Source organism: Mesoplodon densirostris, chromosome 1 (assembly GCF_025265405.1).
Source record: "Mesoplodon densirostris isolate mMesDen1 chromosome 1, mMesDen1 primary haplotype, whole genome shotgun sequence".
Taxonomy (NCBI): Eukaryota; Metazoa; Chordata; class Mammalia; order Artiodactyla; family Ziphiidae; genus Mesoplodon; species Mesoplodon densirostris.
In genome coordinates this window covers 181,286,867-181,312,585 of record NC_082661.1, presented here as the reverse complement: position 1 = coordinate 181,312,585, position 25,719 = coordinate 181,286,867, and the positions used below count along the sequence as shown (strand labels likewise).

The following is a 25,719-nucleotide window of genomic DNA, read 5'->3' as shown; positions in this document are numbered from 1 at the left end:
TGCATGTAGTATAAAACCAAATATAGTTTAATTTCCCTCACTTTATCCCTCTTATCTTATCCCTATAAGTCCCTTTCTCTCTTTTTTACCGCTCTTTGGTCCCTGACTTTCTTTCTACTCTACCATCCTTTTTCTGACCATTTCACTCTAATTCCCCTTCCATCTTTTCCAGGTAGAAAAAATGATCACTAGATATAGGGAAAAGCAGAATCAAGTAAAACAAAGGGTTGACAGTATTCTACGTATGCAGGTAAGTCTGTTTCACAAGAATTTGTCCTTCTGAGTTTAAAAAAAAATTGCCTTGTGTGAATAAATTTCACTAGAACTAGGGTTACTAGATATAACACTCAAAGATTGTAAACATAAAGTTTTATACATTTTCTTAGCTGTCTGAAGATATTCTTTCAAAAATTCTTTTGTGTTTTTGTCTATACTGAACAATTTGCATGAGAGAAAGAGAGGAGGAGAGAGCTGCCCCTGTCCCTGCCTCTCATCAGATGCCCATTTTCAAATGTCTCTTTAAGCCCCATGTCTGTCCTATCCTAAAACTGTCTTCATACTGCATGTCTAGAACTCCTCACTTTAGTATCCCCCCAGCCTGGCTCCCTGCAGGGATATGGGAGAAAGCCCAGGTTTGTAGTCAGACTGATACCTATTTGAAGCTCAGCTTTACTTGCCTAGTGACTTTAGGCAAGTTACTTAACTCTCTTCACAGTTTCCTCATCTGTAAAATGGTGCTCATAAAACCAACCTTATTATATTGTCACAATTATTTAATGATCTAATCCATAAATGTTCTAATCACACTATGTGGCAGACAGTTGTCATCTAATAAATAGAATATAAGATTTATATATGCATAAACATACATATACATATATAAATAACGACGTGCCCATCTTTCTCTCACATACACATACAATTTACCTGTCTGTCGTCAAGGCCATTCTCCCAGAGTTATGTCCTTTTGCCCTTGAAGCATTCACATTTTTCCAAATTCCCAATTAGCTAATGTAAGAATCTAATCACTGAAAATGTGCTAATGAGAAAGGATAAGAGAAGAGGACACTGACTACTGCCTGCCAACTCAAATACCCCCCAGTGGTATAAATATGGCTCTTGGAAACAAAACTGTACTAAAAACTACATAGGCCAGAGCAGTGACTCACAGTGTGAATTTTAAGCAGCATCATTTGGGAGCTTACTGTAGTAGCTCTCAGTAACTGTGATTGCTTCTGTTACATGTGCTAATACCTAGGCCTTCACTAATATAAAATCAATAAATAAAACAAATGGATATTGTGTCTTTTTTCATATAAATTAAGGTATGTGCAAAGGTATGGCATTTGCCCCAGAACACTCTACAAAACAAATATAACTCCTAGGAAAATAAGATCATGAGAAGGTTAAATGCCCACGTAATGTCTATTATAAAGCCGAGCCTAGAACACAATTCTCTTTTCAAGTCACTATTTCTACACCACACCATGTTGACTTCATGAGGTTTAACTAAATAAAGGAAGTAGTGCTTTGAAATCCCCCTTCCAAAAGATCCAAAATTTGTAAATTAGGCAATGTCAAGAGATTCACACCCTTTGCCACACTAACAGAAAACAGTCTTAAGTAATGGACTCGGTGCCTGGCCATGGGAGTCAGCCACTTAGTCATTTTTCTAGATGCTATCCATCATTGAGCACATTCCCGAATTTCATGCAACCTAATTTAAACATCTAACTGGTTGTTCTGATCGGAATAAACACTCAGCCCCAGTAAAAGCTTGATGATCCTGACACCTAGTGGCTGTGAAGAAACTGGAAAAGATCCAGTTTGGGAAAAGTACCTACCTACTATGGCAGTATCTTGCAAACACACAGAACTTAATGATTATTAATATTATAAAATATGAACTCTAAAAGTAACCCTATAAAAGTCTATTTAAAGGCTCTCGATTTATCTTGTGGTCTATAAAAAGAGGCTAAAAGACGTGCACTTGGAAAGCATGTTTCCCTTTAACCTTACACATTTAGCAAATTTTTACTAATCTTCAGAGATCAAACAAGAAAACTAAATCTAAACTAAAAAAAAAAACTATTTGGCATATTTATGACTCCTTTCTTTAAGCTTGTATGTGCATCCACATCCTTTTCTTGGGCTTGAGGTGGTTTTTCTCCTCACGTATCCCCCTGTCAAATATAAAAGCCACCTGTTCAAGCCACATAGAGGTTCCCTTTATGCCACTAAGGCATCCTTAGTCAAAGGGTAGTTGAACCTTCACAAACCAGCAGGAGTTTTCTTTAAAAGAGGTATAAGGACACTCGTGGAAACCCCCAAAGTGCACATATAAAAGCAAGGACAATGTTGAATGCCGCAGGAAGCCGTGTGAACACGGCAAGTCAGCACCACACAGCACAACTTATTTCTGCCCTAAACATTAGAAGATAAGTCTCCCCAGACCCACCTGAGCCTCTGACAGGCAGGAAGGCGAGAAGACTAAAGTGTTCGTATCGTCCACCAAGGAGAGCTCTAAATCCTACCTGCTGACGTTTGAAGGCTAAATAGTCCAGATTTTCCAGCTCCTTCCCAAGCTTCTGGTAGGTTTTCTGGAGGTCAGATTTGTTGGAAACATTTTTAAGAGACTCAAATGTCCTCTGAAACTGAAATCGAAAACAAAAGTAAATCATTAGGATAGCAGCATATTTTTCTCAAATTCCTAACCAGTAACACAGACAAATAGTCAATACTGAGCCTCAGTTTCTCCCATTCATAATACAGAGGTAACAAAGGCTAGGTAATTAATTGTCTTTCAATTAAATAGTTAGGCACAATTATACAGAATTAGAAACTATGTGCTAAGTACAAGCAACATTATTGCATGAATGAGAAGCCTGTTTAGTCCTCATTCTAACAAAAGAACATACTGCATTAAAAATTTTTTTTCTTTAACTCTTCATGTCTTAGGATACACTGCTACTACTCCTAAAGAAAAAAATTTCAATGAATGTATAATTTTAAATCATAATGAGAAAGTATTAAAAAGAGCTCTCACATCCCAATCATGGAAACAAATTTATGTAAAGGTAGCCACTTGCCTCTATAGAAACATTTATGCAGAATAGGCACCCAGCAAATTTCAGCCAGGAAGATCTCTCAAGATCTTATATTTTGAGAAGGAGAACAAATGTCTTGATGATCGAAGCATATGTAGCATGTTCAGCAAACATTTATTCATTTCTGCTCTATAACGGACATGAGTTAATGAAATCAGTTCTGCTGAATCAGAATGCTCCATTCATTTTTTAAGTCAGATACTAGATAAACACAAAGAAGACAAATTGCAGTGTATCACAGAATATTGTTCTGCTACTAATAATTAAGCAAAAGGAGCTCACAAGAAATTGAATTCTTGGCTTATTTTAGTAAATTAGAACATACTTTAGAGGATTAGTGATTGAAAATGTCAAGTAATATTTGCAAGACATTTGCATCTGCTCTTTCTTTATGTCATTTATTTCCATATTCTCAATGTGTGCCATTAGATATAATTCTACAGATAGAGACTTCACCATCTTAAACACACCAGAATTCCACTATGACTATGATGCTATGAGACAGGCTAATAAGATTTTATAGAATATAATTAAGTTTCCAGGGAAATGATTTGACCCTTACTATTTCAAACTCCATGGAATAAGTCATATTATAATGGCATTCTACTGAATTACATCCTCAACTTCATGAAAGCAACATGTTTATCTCAATCCAAGGTGACAGAGGAAAAAGAAATAGGAAATAATTGTGCTAAACTTTCACAGCAGGACGATAAATTAAATTCAACAAACAATCTTTTAGAGCCTACTATGCACAAGGCACTATGAAATAAAACATATTTTCTGCCCTAAAGTAACTTATAGACTACCAGGGAAATTAGACATGAAACTCAGAAATGGGAAAGATACTGACATTTACTGGGTGCCTGCTCAGTGCCAGATACTTTATCCTTTCCAATTTAATCCTCACAAGAACCACAGGAGTTCCTATTTGTCTTCCCATTCTACAAGTAAACTGAGACTCAGAAAGCTTGAACCATTTTTTTTCTATAATACATCATTTTAATTCATAAAAACAATACATTCATTAATTTTTCTTTCACCCAGCCTTTTCTCCTAATCTGGCTTTGTCCAGGTTCTCTTGAGAACCACAAAACCTTATATTAGGCCAAATGTTCCTTTTTTTCCAGTTTTATTGATATATTTGACATAGAGCACTGTATAACCTAAGGTGTGCAGCATAATGATTTGATTTACATACATCACAAAATGATTATCACAGTAAGTTTAGTGAACATCCATTATCTCATATAGATACTTTTCTAAGAAAGTATTTTATATTTCTTTTTAAAGAAATATAAAAAAATATTATTTCCTTGTGATGAGAACACTTCGAATTTACTTTTAACTTTCAAATATAACATACAACATTGTTAAACATATTTATCATGTTGTACATCAGATTTCTAGTACTTATGTACCTTATAACTGGAAGTTTGTACCTTTTGACTACCTTTGTCCAATTCCCTCTCCCACCACACCCCGCCTCTGGTAATCACAAATCTGACCCCTATTTCTACGTGGTTTTTTTTTTTTTTTTTTGGTTGTTTAGTTGTTTGTTTTTGAAGTATAACTGACCTATGTTACTTCCTGGTATACAACATAGTGATTCGATATGTCTATACATTTCAAAATGGAACTGTTTTTACTATAATGTTTATGCTTTTTCTACTCTACCATTAACTTTAACACAAGGCAAAGTAGTAAAAGGAGTGCAAAAAAGGAGATAAAAGTAACATGTGGTAGGACTTCCCTAGCTGTCCAGTGGTTAAGACGCCACACTTCCAATGCAGAGGGCATGGGTTTGATCCCTGGTCGGGGAACTAAGATCTTTAATGCCGCAAGGCATGGCCAAAAAAAAAAAAAAAAAAAAAAAGTAACATGGTGAAATATTTTAAAAAAATAAAAAAATGATACTGACAGAGAGACTCAGGTCATATAGAAGACATGAGGGAATTTGAGGTGGGCCTCAAAGGAGTTTTCAGAGCCTTAAATGGGAACTGGTTCTTCCCATCAGTTTAAACAGCCAAAGTCTGTTCATTTTCCCCCTTTTGTAGCATAGTAAACAACTTTCTTTTAACATAATTTTAATGACCTTTATATAAACTATTTATCATGTTGTATGATCATTTCTGTGCCTTGCCCACTTCTTGGTCCCTTCTCACTATGTTCAAATCAAACTAATACCAGATCTGAGATTCTAAACAATTTAAATAATTTTATATATAAATTAACATAAGCTATTTTACCAATCAACCTGTTTAATTCTAAAACATTCTTCATCCCCTGCATCTTCTCTTCCTTAAGAAATATTAGCTCTATTTCTTAACTATTTCTTCTTCACATTTATCTCTGTGAATTTTATACAACTCCAAATAGGGATTTTAGGGTAAACATATTTTCAAGGCTTCAAAATAAGAAACATGAAAACCAATACTTCCAGGTAATATTTCTATGGCCAAAGAAAAAAAGGGAGAAAATCCAGTAATGATACATCCCCACAAGATGTTTTCATTAAACATCAGAGTTTGCATAATGTGGAGATTTAAGCTTGAACTTTCATTATCAGGACTTACATCCTCCATTTATTGATACTAAATAGTTCCAAGTACTCAAAATATGATGATTCATTCAAGTACATTTTTTCACTTAAAACAACAAATAATTGTCAAGGAGAGGTCATACAAAATCTATAATATAACTTTAAGCTAGATCCCTATCAAACATATCCCAGTCCCATCTGCTCACATATACACTTAAAGATGCTATAGAGTAAAAGCAATAATTTTACCTTGCAGGTGCAGCTGAAGTACAGAAGACAAAAATAAGACAAAGGTTAAGGTGAGACTTATATTTTACTTAAAGAGATTTAATGTTGCCTTGATTTGAAAATTTTTTGTTCCAATAGGCCACTGTGCTTGATAATTGAAACAGACCTCTTGAGATTTTTCTACATTAGTTTAGTGCACTGTAGTCTCATTATATTGACTTTCTCAAAATAAATGACCTCTCAGTTGAAGTTGGGAAAGGAAGCACAAACAATCTAAGATATTTTAATATTTTTGGATTTTACCTGTTCAAAGTCTTTAGTGGGAATTTTAAATGAACCAAAACCCCCAAATAATTTGTTGAACATTGAATTTATCCTGTGTTAATATTTTTAACTCATTGCAAACCAAATTCAAACTTTTAAAAAAAGCCCAATGAATAAATTTGAATCCAAAACAAACCTAGGTATGTTCTAAAAATATCAAAACTGAATATTAAAATGGTCTCTGTACTGAGAAAGAAATCCAAATTCTGTCCTATTTGACTACCTTACCAAATTTCACACACAACAGATGAGAATAAGAAGATGCAAACAGTATCTCTAAGCCCAAACAGTAAGTATTGTATACCATAAAAGCAACGTAAACACACCCAGAGTGTTTTCTTTTTTTATTTATTTGTTTGTTTGTTTATTTATTTATTTTTGGCCTGCGTTGGGTCTTTGTAGCCGCACTCGGGCTTTCTCTAGTTGTGGTGAGCGGGGGCTACTCTTCATTGCGGTGTGCGGGCTTCTCATTGTGGTGGCTTCTCTTGTTATGGAGCACGGGCTCTAGGCATGTACGCTTCAGTAGTTGTGGCATGCGGGCTCAGTAGTTGTGGCTCTCGGGCTCTAGAGCACAGGCTCAGTAGTTGTGGCACATGGGCTTAGTTGCTTCGTGACATGTGGGATCTTCCTGGACCAGGGCTCGAACCCATGTCCCCTGCATTGGCAGGCAGTTTCTTAACCACTGTACCACCAGGGAAGTCCCAAAATAGTAATAATAGTAATCCACAAAATAATACAACAGAGACCATGACTGCTCATCTCCCATTAAAATAACTGAAAATTTGCTTTGCAGAAAAGAGAAGCATGAGTAAGGCAGAAAAGAAAATATCTAGTTTGACTCAGCATACCCTCTTCCCAAATATATTTTCCTCCTTTTCCCGACAACATGTTTTGAAATAAATCTAAGCCAATGTTCTATACAAACTACACATTCAATGAGTTCATGAAAATTATGTAGATTCATGGAGTAATTTGAGAAAGAGGACAAGAAGAAACCAGCTGAAGCAGCAGGAAAAAATGCAGCCAGGGCTCTGGCAAGTAAAGTTTCCCTGGCACTCACTGCCAATGCCCTGGCTTCCTCTTGTAGTCAGATCAATACAATCAAATAATTCCACAGCTCCAGCAGCCTACTAATTCCCATAATGAAAAAATATTGAGTATCATTGCTCCAAAAGAATAGCCAGCTCAACAGTTGTCATTTTTCCTTATTTAATATTTTGTGCATTTGTACAAGGTACTAGATGTTACCTATAACATAAAAAAAAATTCCATACTCACAGCATTATCTATACAAGAGAGTATCCTATAAGGACCTGACTGAAAGTACCGAATCACCAAGTGTGATCTTAGTGTCCCTAAAATATCAGTGTGAAATAGTGCCAAAAGATTCTGGAAACTAAAGCAGATGGAAGGAATGAGCAAAGACTAAATATTAATGCTCTATAAATATTAATGTTTAGAGTAAAAAGAAATTGTTTTAAGCATAAGAAATGGCTAATCCACCCTACTTAAATATGGCAAATACAGAGCAACCAAAATGAAGTAATATTGAGAAAAAAATTATTTCATTTTCTGAACTCAATCCATTGAATTTCATACATATTTTCCAAATGAACTTACCAGATGATAATATCACTCATGAAAAGGAAGTTTACAGCTAAAGCTGAAAATTAAAGGCCACATATATCTCAAATGATTTTTTACTGTAAGGAATGATAACCAAAGTTAAATTAAGAACATAGAACAAAATTGGGCTTGAAATCTAAACTAGAAGTAGTCCTGTGGAGTTGAAAGTACAATGGCCTTGAAATCTGGGTTCAAGTCCTTGTTATGTCATTTAATAATTTCATACCTTTGGACAAGTCACTACTACTCCAATTCTTGATTGTGTTACCTGTAAAATGGGAGAAATTGTCCTTGCCTGCCTGCTTTATAAGATTGATGTGAAATCAGCTGAGGAAAAATGAAATACATTCATTCTACAAATCTTTAACATGGGCCTGGCAACATGCCAGCCATGCAAGAAATGGAGGAAAACAAAAGAGAAATAGCTCTTGCTCTAGAAAAGCAAATAATCTAGCTTTACAGATTACTGCTTTATAAATTTTTAATTTCCATAAAATTGTAAGAGACCACTGTCATTAAATTCATGCCCATTTAGTAGTGAATGAGGACTGAACAAAAGAGTAATTCAATAATTATTTATTGAGCATCTCTGAGCAAGGGATTTTTGAGAGAAATAGATACACTTATTTAGATTTTTTTCTTCAATATTACTACAAAACTTATTTTATTTATTTATTTAATTCTATTTTATTATGGCAGAATACTTAACATGAGATACATGCTCCTTAAAATTTTAAGTATAAAATACATTGCTGTTGTTTATAGGTACAATGTTCTATATGAGATCTCTAGCTTATTCACATAGCTGAACTGAAACTTTATGCCCACTAATTCCCCAATTGTGTGTTCTTGGCACCCTTGTTGAAGATCAGTGACTGTATACACATGGATTTACTTCTGGGCTCTCCATTCTGTTCCACTGATCTATATGTCTCTCTTTATGCCAGTACCATACTGTTTTGTTTACTGCAGCTTTGTAATATTTTTGAAATAGAGTAGTGTGATGCCTCCAGCTTTGTTCTTCTTTCTCAGAATTGAGTTGGCTATTTGTGGTTTTTATGAGGTTCCATATGAATTGTAGAGCTGTTTATCAATTTCTGTTGTAAAAATGCCATTGGGATTTTCATAGGAATTGCTTTGTATCTGTAGATCACTTTGGGTATGGACATTTTAACAATATTAAGTCTATCAATCCATGAACATGGGATGTCTTTCCATTTGTGTCTTCTTTAATTTCTTTCATCAATGTTTTATAGTTTTCAGTATTACAAGTCTTTCACCTCCTTAGTTACATTTATTCCTAGGTATTTTATTCTTTTTGGTGCTACTGTAAATGGCATTGTTTTCCTAGTGTCCTCTTCAGCTAGTTCATCATAAGTGTATAGAAATGCAACTGATTTCTATATCCTAATTATATATCCTACAACTTTACTGAATTTGTTTATTAGTTCTACCAGTTTTTTTGGTGGAGTCTTAAGGGGTTTTTTGTATATAATATCATCTTATCTGAAAATAGTGACAGTTTTTCTTCCTCCTTTCCAATCTGGATGCCTTCTATTTCTTTTTATTGCCTAGTTGCTATGACTAGGACTTCCAATACAATGTTGAGTAAAAGTGGTGAGAGTGGGCATCCTTGTCTTTTTCCTGATCTTAGAGGAAAAGTTTTCAGCTCTTCATCATTATGTATGATGTAAGCTGTGAGCTTGTCATATATGGACTTTATTATGTTGAGGTGTTTTCCTTCTATTCCTAGTTTATTGAGAATTTTCATCATAAAATGATGTTGAATTTTTTTCAAACTTTTTTTCTGCATCTATTGAAATGATCATGTGATTTTTACCCTTTATTCTGTTCATGTGCTGTATCACATTGATTGATTTTCATATGTTAAACCATTCTTGTATACCACGTAAAACCCACTTGGTCATAGTGTATCATCCTTTAATATGCTATTGAATTCAGTGTGTTAGTATACTTTTGAATATTTTTGCATCTATATTCATTAGGGATATTAGCCTGTAATTTCTTTTCTTGTAGTATTCTTATCTGGCCTCATAAAATGAGTTTGAGAGTGTTCCCTCTGCTTCAGTAGTTTGGAAGAGTTTGAGAAGCACTGACATTAATTCTTCTTTAAATGTTCAGTGGAATTCACTAGTGAAGCCATCTGGTCCTGGGCTTTTCTTTGTTAGGAGGTTTTGATTATTTATTCAATCTCCCTTCTTGTTATAGGTCTGTTCAGACTTTCTATTCCTTCATGATTTAGTCTTGGTGGTAAGTTGTATGTTTCTAGGAATTTATACATTTCTTCTAGGTATTGTTCATTGGTGTATAATTATTCATAGTAGTTTTTATGATCATTCTTTATTTCTGTGCCCTCAGTTGTAATGTCCCATCTTTCATTTCTGATTTTATTTGAGTCTTCTCTCTTCTGTTCTTAGTTAGTCTAGCTAAGGTTTGTCTATTTTGTTTATCTTTTAAAAAACCAACTTTTAGTTTTGTTGGGTTTTTTCTCATTTTCCTATTTTCTATTTCATTTATTTCTGCTCTAATGTTTGTGATTTCCTTTCTTCTTCTTTCTTCTAACTGAGCTTAGTTCTTCTTTTTTAGCTCTTTGAGGTATAAAGTTAAGTTCTCACTTGACATCTTTCTTCTTTTTTACACATTATTGACTGGGGGATTCTTGCAGAAACTAACACCTGTGGCTGGCAATTTGTTATGTAAGTGAATACTGAAACACCCAAGTTTGAATAAATATCAGCAACTTATTTTGCACTTAATGTATTTATTTGAAGCTTTGTACATGTCTTACTAAAGCATTCTAATATTTCATTAGAGTGTGATAGGCAGTATAGCAGACACCTCTGTGCAGGGGAATAGAACATCTATTACAAACATACTGTATTTCACTTTGCTTTCCCCTGGAAGAGCTGACTCTACACTTTCTGACTGCATTTGTCTTCTTAGCCCTGTGGTTATTATTTCCTCTAGAATATGTTCTTTTATTTTACCTGATAGTTGACAAGGTGGATCTTTGCACAGGGCTCTTTTAGAAACACCACAAGAAGGACCAGGTGCAAGACTGCCACTACATTCACCAGAATGGTCAGTTACCCATTCTCTAGGTATTGCTGACAAAAATTGCGTGTAAGTCATTTTATTCTGTGCATTTATGCTACAATAAATTTTAAAGCATTGAATAAACCATTTTCGAGTTTTCTGGAGAATACTGAAGTTTTCCAGATATTGATCAGATCAATCAACTCCTTTCATATATTTATTATACTCTAATATACAAGTGGGCTTTAGTTATCTGATGGCCAGTCCTCCTATCTTCCTTTCCTGTAGATGCTATGGAGGCATCATGAATAGTTGTCACCATGCAGACTAGCCTCTTGCCTTTCCAGAGAAGAAGAATCATTTCTCCGTTCCATAAGAACGCCATTTCTCCCCTCTGTAGGTTTTTAGATGTCTCCTTTAATTGGTTTGGTAGATCACAATTCCCTCTTATAGTCCCACAAACTCTGGTTTTATTTTTCAACAATATTTCAGTTGTGAACACACTGTTGTAATAATTGTCTTGGTAAATATGGTACCATGAACCAAGATAACGTTGTAAGACTGATAATATTGTTTCTTGCAGTTTTTTTCCTTCACCCATGTAAATCTCAAGGTTGCATATATATCCAGTTTCACTTTTGCTAACCATCCTAACCAAAATTCCATATTTTGTAAGTTTTCCAGGGTTATAGGTTTTGAATCTAAGTTGTCCTCTCCACTTTATCATTGCCTCATCAAGTAATAGCTCTCATTTTGGTATATAGATCAATTGAAATTTTGGTAGAAAATAATCCAAAAGAGGTTTAACTTTTGAAATTCTGTCTGCAGGAGTGGAGTTTCTAAGTTATCGTTAAAGTGAAGAAATGTCATTATTTGTTCAAACCTTCTTCTTGTCATAATCTTTGGAAAGATAGGTATTTCAAGTAAGGGATCAGTCGACCAATATTCTTTCCAGTGTGACTTTCTTATTTGTCCCATCAAAATTATTAATCCAAGAAACTTCTTCATGTCACTATTCGTTACATCAGTCCATTTTAAAGCCTTATCATACATTTTATATGATTTTTCATTCTGTTAGTAATACAAGTTTGTTTGAGAAGTGACCAACTCGAAAAAGTCATTACCAAAAATTAATTATGTTATTTCACTAACACTTTGCGGGTTATTACATTCAACAGTTACACCTGACACACCTGTAAAGCCTTCAAATTTTTGTGAAATGTTGTCTTCAAGCCACTCTTCTGTAGAAGCAAAGGAGCATTCTCTAGTACTGTGAGTTTCTTTTTCACTTTCTGTATCAGAATCAGTCACTAAGGTTTTTTGTCTTTTTCTTGGTCTAATATTCACATAATCTGAATCAGAACTAAATTCTGAAGAACTATAATCTTCACAGACACTAGTATATATGTCACCTGGACAATCAGAGAAAGTATCTGCATAAAATTCACCAAAAATTCTTCTTCACTCAAAATTTCATGATGAGTCATTTTTTAAATTTTACAGTAATAAACTTGAATTTATAATATACACAATGTTGGAACAAAAACCTAACAGAGAAAAATGTGAATGATAATGACAATCATAAGTTGTATAATGAACCCCTGATCAATTTTAAGCTCTAACAACTTCGCATGGTGATGTTAATTGTATCACTCTCTAAAAACGTATTGATATGTCTCCAGTCAATAACGTTCAGGTAACAAAAGATGTATTAATAGGTCTCTGGTCAATAATGTGTTAATGTAGGGATTTATCTCTGTGAACTTCCTTCTTAGCACTAGTTTTGCTGCATCCCATAAGTTTTGGTATATTTTCATTTTCATTTGTTTCAAAGAATTTCCTAATTTCCTTTCTGATTCCAACTTTGACCTAATGGTTCAAAAGTGTGTCACATAATTTCCACATTTTTGTAAATTTTCCAGTTTTCCTTCTGCTGTCAATTTCTAGTTTCATTCCATTGTGGTAGAAAAGATCCTTGATATTATTTTAATCTTCTTAGATTTGTTAAGACTTGTTTTGTGACCTAACATGTCATCTATCCTGGAGAAAGAGCCGTGTGCATTTGAGAAGAATGTGCATTCTGCTACTGTTGGGTGAAATGTTCCATATATGTGTTAGGTCCATTTGGTTTATACTATTGTTCAGGTCTTCTGTTTCCCTGTTGATCTTCTGTCTAGATGTTCTATCCATTTTTCAAAGTGAGGTACTGAAGACTCCTACCTATTGTATTGCTATCTATTTCTCCCTTCAGTCTGTCAATGTTTGCTTAATACATTTAGGTTCTCTAATGTTGGATGCATATATATTTATAATTGTTATATCTTCCTGGTGAATTCACACTTTCATCATTATATAATGTCCTCCTTTGTCTCTTTTGATAGTTTTGACTTAAACTTCCTTTTGTCTAAATATAGCTCCTGCTCCCTTTTGGTTACCATTTGCATGGAATACCTTTTTCCATCCCTTTACATGCAGCCTGTATGTATCCTTAAATCTAAAGTAAGTTTCTTTTGCACAGCATACAGTTAGGTCTTGTTTTTTTAATCCAGTCAGCCACTTTGTGTCCTTTGATTGAGGAGTTTAATCCACTTATATTTAAAGTAATTATTGATAGAGAAGGATTTACTATTGCCATTTCATCTGTTGCTTTTGTTAATCTCTTAGTTATTTTTTCTGTCTTTTCCTCTCTTGCTATCTTCCTTTATGTTTTGCTGGGTTTTTTATATTGATATGCTTTGATTTCTGTGTGTGTGTGTGTCTGTAACTTCTACTGTATTTTTTGTGGTTACTTTGGGGTTTACATAAAATATAACAGTCTGTTTTAAGCAGATAACAACTTAAGTTCAGTTGCATACAAAAACTGCACTTTTACTTCTCACACACACACACACACACACTTTATATTATTGTTCTCAAAATTTACATCTATTCATGTTGTATAATTTTATCATATTTTTAGTCATAGCTATTTTAAATATTTTTTTCTCTTAACTTTTTTATTCCCACGGTACGTGGGCCTCTCACTGTTGTGACCTCTCCCGTTGCAGAGCACAGCCTCCAGACACGCAGGCTCAGCGGCCATGGCTCACGGGCCTAGCCGCTCCATGGCATGTGGGATCTTCCCAGACCGGGGTACAATCCCGTGTCCCCTGCATCGGCAGGCAGACTCTCAACCACTGTGCCACCAGGGAAGCCCTCTCTTAACTTTTATACTAGAATGAAAAGTGATTTACCTACCACCATTACAATAATACAGTATTCTGTATTTGTCTATATATTTACCATTACCAGAGTCTCATACTTCCTTATGCTGTAGTGTTGCTATTTCAAATCTTTTCATTTCAACTTGAAGTACTCCCTTTAGCTATTCTTGTAAGCCAAGTCTAGTGGTGATGAACTCCATCAGCTTTTGTATGGTAAACTCTTTTTTTAGTAAAAAAAAAAACAAAGACAAAAACAAAAAACAAAAAAACACCTTCCCTGGCCTTGAGTAGCACCATGTTCACTATGATGTTCTCGGGCTCCACAGGCTGTGGTGCCAACAGGCCAACTGGGTTGAGCCACCAGCCAGGACTGCACAAGGGAGCTGGGACCGGATGGTAATTGCCATGGCTCTATTTGGCTCACAGTGACCACACCATAGCTTCCCAGGCCTCCCTGGCTGATGCCGCCTGTCATGCACTCTCCCTCCCCTCCCAGTACCACCCTGACAACCTTGGAAATTCTTTATTGCGCCATTTTTGAAGATCATTTTTGCTGGGTATAGTATCCTTAGATGGCAGTTTTTTTCTTTCAGCACTGCCTCTGGCCTGCAAAGTTTCTGCTGAAAAATCCATTGATAGCCTTATAGGGGTTGCCTTGTATGTGACAAGTTGCTTTTCTCTTGTTTGTTGTTTTTCACTCCCTTTTTGTCTTTGACTTTTGACAATTTGATTATAGTAGTCTGCCCTTATTGCAGGGATACATTCCAAGACCCCCCAGGGATATCTGAAATCATGGATAGTACCAAACCACATATATAATGTTTTTTCTTATACTAACAGGCAGGTAGCATAAAAAGCATGGATACACTGGACAAAGAGATGATTCATGTCCCAGACAGGACAGAGTAGGATGGTATGAGATTTCATCACACTACACAGAACAGCATACAATTTAAAACTTATGAATTGTTTATCTCTGGAATTTTCCATTTAATATTTTTGGACCACAGATGACCATGGGTAATTGAAACCAAGGAAAGCAAAACTACAGATAATGGCTACTACTGTATAATGTGTACAGCATAGATTTCTTTGGGTACATGTTTTTCAGTATCTTTTGAGCTACTTAGATCTGGATGGCCATTTCTTTCCCCAGATTTGGGGTATTACCAGCCACTGTTTCTTTGAATAAGCTTCCTGGTTCTTTTTCTATCTCTCTTTTCTCCTGCTGATACTCCCATAATGTTTAATGGTATTCAATAAATCCTTTAGCTATCTTCACTCTTCATTTGTTTCTTTTTGCTCCTCTGACTAAACTATTTCCAGTGACCTATATTCAAGTTCACTGATCCTGTCTTCTGCTTGATCTAGTCTGCTGTTGAATTATTCAGTTCAATTGTTGTGTTCTTTAGCTCCATGATTTCTGTTTCGTACTTATTATATTTTTTAGCTCTTTGTTGAAATTCTCACTGTGTTCATGCATTGTTCTCTTGGCCTCAGTGAGCATCTTTATGACTGTTATTTTGAATTCTCTCTCAGGTAAATCATATAACTCTGTTTCATTAGGGTCAGTTTCTGGAGATTCATCTCATTCCTTTGTTTGGAACATCTTTGCCTGATTCTTCATTTTCCTTAGCTCTCTGTGTTGGTGTCTACATATTCGACAAAGCAGGCCCCTTTCCTAGACTTTGTGGACTGGCTTTATACAAGAGAAGACCTCCCACCAAACAGCTGGGCTTCTACTAACTCTCACTCCCTATGGAGAAACAGGCAGCTGCAGTTTTTGTCTACTTACTCTGTGCTGAGCCAGAGGGGGCAGGGAGCTGTGGTGCTTTACCAGTCTAAGCCACCCCCTCCATTTCCCCCTACCAGGTGGCTAGACTCTGATGGATCCATCAGAACCCCAAGACTGGCAAGACAAAGCCAGTTTTCTGGGGAGCCCCCTCAGAAAGGCTAGAGTGCTGGACTATGAACAAACCCGCAGGGACAGGGACTCCAGTGAGAAGGTATCCCAAATATCCCTACTGAGGCAAGACTGAACACAAACCTGATTCATCACTCAGTGAGCATTCCACCAAACCACAAGTTCTCAAAGATTTGTGAACAAAGGTTTAAGTTCACCCTATAAACCTTCCCAAGGTGACCTCATACAAACCTATTGCTTCTCCTAATGCTTACTTCTTGAGGCTTTCCAATCTTATTCGTTCCAAAGATATCTTTCAATATCTAGTATCTCTCATACATACCTCAAATCCAATATGTATAAAATCCATAAACTGCTTCTCCTCTATGTAAACAGCAGACCAATGTCCTCAAAGCCCAACTAGATTCCTCGAAGGTTGCTTGATGCTTCCCTTTTCCTCTGAAAAGATTCCAATCACTTTCCAAATTGCAGACTGTTCCTCCCTCATTTTTATCATTCATTCCCCACCCCACACCTTCATTTCACAACCAGATGACTACATCACCTCATCACTGGCATCTGTGCCTCCACTCTGGCCCCCTTGCCCACAGCTACCAGAATAATAGTCTTAAAATTCAAATCTGCTTATATCATTTCCCTGCTTAAAATCTTTTATAGTTCCCCCTTAGCTTTCAGACAAAAGTTCAAACTTTTTAACTTAGCACATAGGCCTGTCACAAGTAGGTCTATGCCTACCTCTGCAGTTTCAACTCTTGTTCCTCCCACAAAATCATCCTTCATCCCAGCCATTCAGAACTACTACTGGTCTTCAAGCATGTACTATTCCCTCCAATTAAAATGCTCTCTGCCCGCACCACTTTCTTTATCTAGTTAACTCACTCTCCAAACTTGGCCTTGCACTATTCATTCAAAACATTCCCTTGATATAACTGCCATCATGCCTCCACAATAATTCCAGGAGAACAGGACCATGGTAGTGTATTTTCTACATCTGACTCTCTAGCACATATTATGGTGACTGGCACATGGTAAGCACACAAAAAATAACTGTCTGCTATATGGACTAATTAATGAAACTCGAGCTACCTGGAATGATGCAGGTCCTTTTTAAAAGTTAAATTTTTTACATGGCTTAAATTTCCTTTGTCTCTAAAGTTTTCAGTATGAAATTCAGCACAAATCCAGCAATTTGTGTCCTATTTGTCTCCATTTCTTATTTCTCCTATTCCATCTAATACCAGTCCTGTGACTTGGTTTTTTCTTTAAATGTTGAAATCTCTCTACATATTTTGCCTAGAATCTTCTGTAGAATATACTTGGCTTCTAACAGCAATTTAACTATATAGTAATTTCTCTCCTTATAAACTGCTGATATTTTTAAAAATAAGATTTAGAAACCCTTTTGCTGGTACATATCTGCATTTTAACAATAGAAGGTGGCATCAAAAAGTCTCAGTTACCATTATTGTAATGTGTGATTTTCTGTCAATGTTATGAATATTCATCATATTCAGAATTATTGTTCAGTATACAAATGCTTTATAGCAATGCTTATAGCAAATGTCAAATATGTATTTGACATAAAAAGTTATTAAATAGAGGTGCCATTTCCTATAACGACATCGGTCTATTTTTCAATCCAAAGGGACAAATATTCCCATATAAAAAAAGAATAAAACTGGCTATGGTATGATAATGGAAAAAGCCAGAGAACTTAGTTCAACTCAGGAGTCAAATTTATTTCCCTTCATTTTTAGGAATAAGGATAATATTGCACTGCAAGAGTCGAAAAATGGGAGCAAGGTACCATAGTGGAAAAAGGTAGGACAAGGAAAGGAAGGAAGGTGAAAGAAAATTTGCACCAGTTCTTACCAGGTATTTTATATATTATATCATTTAATCTTCACAAGGCCCCTAAGTATTCAGAGCAAGTTTTATTATCCATATAGCTCAGAAGAAGAAACTAAGTCTCACAGATTTTTAATTTTCCCAAAGTCGCCCAGCTAATCAACAACAGAACCAGGATTCAAGCAAGGTCTCCTGCTGCCAAAAGCCATCTTTGCTGTCCATCTTGCCCTGACCCCCAAAGAAAGCAACAGATATGCAAGCCAACATTCTCTCAAAGAAAACTGACCCTTATAAAATTCATATGCCAATAAAATAGGATGTGGAATCTTGAGATGTATAAATAGTACAAAAAAGTTAAAAAAAAACTTGAACAGTACCAGAGAGAAATTTTTAAACTTGAATTCCCATAGAAAATTATGAACAGTGGTGGTAATAAAGCCAAACTGCCTTTCCAAGTTTCTACAATTAATTACATACTGAAATATCATCGCTTTTTTTCTCTGTCCTCTCTTACCTTTGATTTGGACTTATTTCCCCCCAGAGGAAAACATGTACTTCCTTAAGAAACTAGACACATTTAAAACTGCCAAGTCAGGAATCCTTGATATATTTAATTATATATTAACTCTGTGTTGTTTGGCAGTACTTATACTATGGAGAGTTACTCAGTGAATCATGTTTGCATGAGTAGGTGATCTCAGCCTACGTCTTCATAAATGTTTGATCATAATTGCATCTCTGGGACAGTCTCAGTGGAAAGAGGATAATTTAATAAAGATAAGGAATCAGGAAATATATAGGTATGGACTAACAATCAAAAGTAGAGTAATATCTCATTTACCTGACTTATAAAAGGAAATATACCTCAATAGGGATGAAGAATTCTGTTATTTAGAAAAAAATTATAATAAGGAAGAAAAGAGTAAGGCCACTTAAGAAAACATTGTGATAGCAGAGGAATTCTTTGACACTGTGCAATAAAGAATAAATACCAAAAAAAAAAAATGTAGCAGGGATTTTTGTGAGTGTTATTGGGGGGAGAAAGCCCAAAATGAGCAGAAGCTTGCATAAAATAATAAGACTGGGGGAGAGGCAGGTCTTTGTCCATCATATTCAAAACTAGGAAAAGAAATAAAAAATTAGGCCACTGCTTTTGAAAGAAGAATGTGTGTCCAGAAGAAGAAATCTTTATCTTCAAAGTTGATGCCCTCCCCGCAAAAAACATAGATTATTTTACAATAGGATGGTGTGTGTGTGTGTGTGTGAGAGAGAGAGAGACAGAGACAGAGACAGAGACATAGAGAAAGAGAGAGAGAGAGAGAGAGTTGACTACAGAGTTCTTAGGAAAGGAACAGATTATATTGAGGAAAATACCTTCAGATGTAATTTAAGAGACATAGTGATATCTGAGGACACAAATGAGCAGAGGCCAAGTCAACAGTGGCTTGACAGAGTATCTTACTCCTTAGGGGTGTGAGGGAAAACAAAGGAGAGTAGGTAGGGAGAAAGGAGGTAGAAGGACAATGAGATGAAGTTGCTTCAAAGGATTTAGAAGATTTCTAATATACAAATTGAAACCACTTAGAATATATTGTTACATTACAGAACCCCCTCCCTTCCACCTTCCAAGTTTCTAATAGATTTGCCATATACATGAACATGCCTTGTGCAGGAGTATTTGTTTGTATATGTGTGTGTTAAAGGGGAAAAGGGTCATCTTCCAAGTATGAATTAACATACTATAGAATAGCGGTAGAAAGACCATCCATAACCTAAAGTAATTCTGTGGAAGCAACAGCTTGGAGCCAGAGATGACCCTAAGAAAATTTGCAGAAATCCTGGGGAGAACATTGTACTTGACAGGACATGGAATGAGGGTTCAAACCAATTATATCTAGATCTTAAGGGCAAGGAGATCCCAGCAGATGAGTGGTTTATAACCATAAGTAAGTAGGATGTGAGTAATTGAAAAATGAAGGTCAAAAAAAATAGAAAAGGAATAAAAGCAAGCAAGCAATGGTCACTTAGAGCTCTTATGGGGTTATTAAAAGTAAGTCAGGCCAAACTAACCTCATTTCCCTGAAAACTGGGGCTACAAGACTGGTAAATCTGTGATGCCACAGATAATACATCTTGATTTCAGAAAGGCCTTTGAGAAAGTACTTGAGAACAAAATAAAGAAACATGGTTTATTCATTCAAATGAAGCGAGTTTGAAGCTCATTTCAACAACTTTATTCAAAACATGTTAATATTTGATTGATGTTATCTAAAAGAAAGCTATATCATTAAACAATTTTTAATGAATAAATTATTAAAGAAATAAGAAAATGACACCAATTTGGGAGGGGAAGATGAATCAAAAGTCAAAAAGATCTGGATGGATATAACAAAAAGAAAACTAAGAAGATAAAATGCGGACCCCGGGAAGATGGCGGAAGAGTAAGACGCGGAGATCGCCTTCCTCCCCACAGATACATCAGAAATTCATCTACACGTGGAACAACTCCTACAGAACACCTACTGAACGCTGACAGAAGACCTCAGACCCCCCAAAAGGCAAGAAACTCCCCACATACCTGGATAGGGCAAAAGAAAAAAGAATAAACAGAGACAAAAGGATAGGGACGGGACCTGCACCAGTGGGAGGGAGCCGTGAAGGAGGAAAGGTTTCCACACACTACAAGCCCCTTCTCGGGCAGAGACTGCAGGTGGCGGAGGGGGAAAGCTTCGGAGTAGCGGAGGAGAGCACAGCAACAGGAGTGTGGAGGGCAAAGCGGAGAGATTCTGGCACAGAGGATCGGTGCCCTCAGGAACACACCAGCCCGAGAGGCTTGCCTGCTCGGCCGCCAGGGCGGGCGGGGCTGGGAGCTGAGGCTCGGGTATCGGCTTTCAGTCGGAGCGCAGGGAGAGGACTGGGGCTGGCGGCAGGAAGAGAGCCTGAAGGGGTTAGTGCACCACGGCTAGCCCAGAGGGAGTCCGGGGAAAGGGTCTGGAGCTGCCGAAGAGGCAAGAGACTTTTTTCCCTTTTGTTTCCTGGTGCGCGAGGAGAGGGCATTAAGAGGGCTGCTTGGGGAAGCGCCGGAGACAGGCGCGAGCCGCGGCTAAAGGTGCGGACCCCGGAGACGGGCGTGGGACGCTGGGGCTGCTGCTGCTGCCGCCGCCGCGGGGCCTGTGTGCGAGCGCGGGTCACTGTCCGCCCCGCCTTCCGGGGGGCCTGTGCACCCCGCCACTGCCGGGGTCCCGGAACCCGGGGACGGCTTTCCTGGGAAAGCGCACGGAGCACCTCGGTCTGGTGCAACGTCACGCCGGCCTCTGCCACCGCAGGCCCGCCCCACAATGCGCGCCCCCCCCTCCCCCACTGCCTGGGTGAGCCAGAGCCCCCGCATCAGCGGCTCCTTTAAACCCGTCCTGTCTGAGTGAAGAACGGACGCCCTCCGGCGACCTACGCGCAGAGGCGGGGCCAGGTCCAAGGCTGAGACCCGGGATCTGTGAGAGCAGAGAAGAGACAGGGAAATCTCTCTGTGCAGCCTCGGAGGCAGCGGATTAAAGCTCCACAGTCCACTTGATGTGCCCTGCGTCTGTGGAGTGCATGAATGGACAGCGAATCATCCCAAATAGAGGAAGTGGACTTTGAGGACAAGATTTAAGACTTTCCCCCCTTTTCCTCTTTTTACAACGAATTATCCCAAATTAAGGAGGTGCACTTAGCAAGATTTCAGACTTCTCCCCTTTTCCTCTTTTTACAACGAATTATCCCAAATTGAGGAGGTGGACTTGGAGAGCAAGATTTTTGATTTTTCCCCCTGCTCTCTTTTTGTGAATGTGTATGTGTATCTTCTGTGTAAGATTCTCTCTGTATAGCTTTGCTTCCACCATATGTCCCAGGGTTCTATCGGTCCGTTTTTTTTTTTTGTTTTTGTTTTTTTTTAATAATTACTTTCTAATTTTAATAACGCTACTATATTTCATACTTTATTCTATTTTACTTTACCTGCTCTTTCTTTTTTTCCTACCTTCCCTTCCTCCCTCCCTCCCTCCCTCCGCCCCTCCTTTCCTTCTTTCTCTCTTTCTTTCCTTCCTCATTCCCTCCCTCCCTTCTTCCTTTCACTCTTTCTTTTCCTTTCATTCCTCCCTCCCTCCTGTCTTTCTTTCCTTCCTCTCTCCCTCCCACCCCTCTTCCTTTCACTTTCATTTTCTTTCCTTCCTCCCTCCCTCCCACCCCTCTTCCTTTCACTTTCTTTTTCTTTCCTTCCTCCCCCCTCCCTCCTGTCTTTCTTTCTTTCTTTCTTTCTTTCTTTCTTTCTTGCCTTCCTCTCTCCCTCCCTCCCTTCTTCCATTCACTCTTCCTTTTGCTTTCATTCCTCCCTCTCTCCCTCCTTTCTTTCTTTCCATCCTTCCTCCGTCCCTCCCTCCTTTCTTTCTTTCTTCCTTCCTTCCTTTCGTTCCTTCTTCCTTTCTTTCTCTCTCTCTTTCTTTCTTCTACTAATTCTTTCTTTCTACTTTTTCTCCCTTTTATTCTGAGCTGGGTAGATGAAAGGTTCTTGGAGCTGCAGCCAGGAGTCAGTGCTGTGCCTCTGAAGTGGGAGAGCCAACTTCAGGACACGGGTCCACAAGAGACCTCCCAGCTCCACATAATATCAAGCAGCGAAAATCTCCCAGAGATCTCCATCTCAACACCAGCACCCAGCTTCAGTCAACGACCAGCAAATTACAGTGCTGGTCACCCTATGCCAAGCAACCAGCAAGGCAGGAACACAACCCCACCAATTAAGAGAGAGGCTGCCTAAAAACATAATAAGGTGACAGGCACCCCAAAACACACCACCAGACGTGGACCTGTCCACCAGAAAGACAAGATCGAGCCTCAACCACCAGAACACAGGCTCTAGTCCCCCCCAACCAGGAAGCCTACACAACCTACTGAAACAACCTTAGCCACTGGGGACAGACACCAAAAACAATAGGAACTACGAATCTGCAGCCTGCAAAAAGGAGACCCCAAACACAGTAACATAAGCAAAATGAGAAGACAGAAAAACACAAAGCAGGTGAAGGAGAAAGATAAAAAGCTACCAGACCTAACAAATGAAGAGGTAATAGGCAGTCTACCTGAAAAAGAATTCAGAATAATGATAGTAAAGATGATCCAAGATTCTATTTCCAAGATCCAAAATCTTGGAAATAGAATAGACAAAATGCAAGAAACAGTTAACAAGGACCTAGAAGAACTAAAGATGAATCAAGCATCAATTAAAAACACAATAAATGAAATGAAAAATACCCTAGATGGGATCAATAGCAGAATAACTGAGGCAGAAGAACAGATAAGTGACCTGGAAGATAAAATAGTGGAAATAACTGATGCAGAGCAAAATAAAGAAAAAAGAATGAAAATAACAGAGGACAGTCTCAGAGACCTCTGGAACAACATTAAACGCACCAACATTCGAATTGTAGGGGTTCCAGAAGAAGAAGAGAAAAAGAAAGGGACTGAGAAAATATTTAAAGAGATTATAGTTGAAAACTTCCCTAATATGGGAAAGGAAATGGTTAAGTCCAGGAGGCACAGAGAGTCCCATACAGAATAAATCCAAGGAGAAATACGCCAAGACACATATTAATCAAACTGTCAAAAATTAAACACAAAGAAATCATATTAAAAGCAGCAAGGGAAAAAAAACAAATAACAAACAAGGGAATCCCCATCAGGTTAACAGCTGATCTCTCAGCAGAAACTCTACAAGCCAGAAGGGAGTGGCGGGACATAATTAAAGTGATGAAGGAGAGAAACCTGCAACCAAGATTACTTTACCCAGCAAGGATCTCATTCAGATTTGATGGAGAAATTAAAACGTTTACAGACAAGCAAAAGCTGAGAGAGTTCAGCACCACGAAACCAGCTTTACAACAAATGCTAAAGGAACTTCTCTAGGCAAGAAACACAACAGAAGGAATACACCTACAATAACGAACCCAAAGCAATTAAGGAAATGGGAATCGGAACATACATATCAATAATTACCTTAAATGTAAATGGACTAAATGCTCCCACCAAAAGACACAGACTGGCTGAATGGATACAAAAACAAGATCCATGTATATGCTGTCTACAAGAGACCCACTTCAGACTTAGAGACACATACAGATTGGAAGTAAGGGGATGTAAAAAGATATTGCATGCAAATGGAAATCAAAAGAAAGCTGGAGTAGCAATTCTTATATCAGACAAAATAGACTTTAAAATAAAGACTACTAGAAGAGACAAAGGACACTACATAATGATCAAGGGATTGATCCAAGAAGAAGATATAACAATTGTAAATATTTATGCACCCAACATAGGAGCACCTCAATACATAAGGCAAATACTAACAGCCATAAAAGGGGAAATCGACAGTAACACACTCATAGTAGGGGACTTTAACACCCCACTTTCACCAATGGACAGATCATCCAAAATGAAAATAAATAAGGAAACACAGGCTTTAAATGATACATTAAGCAAGATGGACTTAATTGATATTTATAGGACATTCCATCCAAAAACAACAGAATACACATTTTTCTCAAGTGCTCATGGAACATTCTCCAGGATAGATCATATCTTGGGTCACAAATCAAGGCTTGGTAAATTTAAGAAAATTGAAATTGTATCAAGTATCTTTTCCGACCACAATGCTATGAGACTAGACATCAATTACAGGAAAAGATCTGTAAAAAATACAAACACATGGAGGCTAAACAATACACTACTCAATAACGAAATGATCACTGAAGAAATCAAAGAGGAAATTAAAAAATACCTAGAAACACATGACAATGGAGACACGATGACTCATAACCTAGGGAAGCAGCAAAAGCAGTCCTAAGGGGGAAGTTTATAGCAGTACAATCCCACCTTAAAAAACAGGAAACATCTCGAGCAAACAACCTGACCCTGCACCTAAAGCAATTAGAGAAAGAAGAACAAAAAACCCCCAAAGCTAGCAGAAGGAAAGAAATCATAAAGATCAGATCAGAAATAAATGAAAAAGAAATGAAGGAAACAATAGCAAAGATCAATAAAACTAAAAGCTGGTTTTTGAGAAGATAAACAAAATAGACAAACCATTAGCCAGACTCATCAAGAAAAAAAGGGAGAGGACTCAAATCAACAGAATTAGAAATGAAAAAGGAGAAGTAACAACTGACACTGCAGAAATACAAAAGATCATGAGAGATTACTACAAGCAACTCTATGCCAATAAAATGGACAACCTGGAAGAAATGGACAAATTCTTAGAAATGCACAACCTGCCAAGACTGAATCAGGAAGAAATAGAAAATATGAATAGACCAATCACAAGCACTGAAATTGAAACTGTGATTAAAAATCTTCCAACAAACAAAAGCCCAGGACCACATGGCTTCACAGGCGAATTCTATCAAACATTTAGAGAAGAGCTAACACCCATCCTTCTCAAACTCTTCCAAACAATTTCAGAGGAAGGAACACTCCCAAACTCATTCTATGAGGCCACTATCACCTTGATACCAAAACCAGGCAAGGATGTGACAAAGAAAGAAAACTACAGGCCAATATCACTGATGAACAGAGATGCAAAAATCTTCAACAAAATACTAGCAAACAGAATCCAACAGCACATTAAAAGGATCATACACCATGATCAAGTGGGGTTTATTCCAGGAATGCAAGGATTCTTCAATATACGCAAATCAATCAATGTGAAACACCATATTAACAAGTTGAAGGAGAAAAACCATATGATCATCTCAATAGATGCAGAGAAAGCTTTTGACAAAATTCAACACCCATTTATGATAAAAAACCCTGCAGAAAGTAGGCATAGAGGGAACT

The 25,719-nt window shown here is 37.3% G+C and overlaps 1 protein-coding gene across 1 annotated transcript in view; it reads right to left on the bottom strand.

Annotated features, from left to right (window-relative positions):
- The window catches only part of CTNNA3 (catenin alpha 3), a 1,652,440-nt gene that overhangs the window by 1,512,468 nt on the left and 114,253 nt on the right, over positions 1–25,719 (bottom strand). The window contains exon 4 of the mRNA XM_060092416.1: positions 2,535–2,654. Coding sequence (XP_059948399.1) covers positions 2,535–2,654 — 120 coding nt within the window. The remainder of the gene's footprint in view (positions 1–2,534; positions 2,655–25,719) is intronic.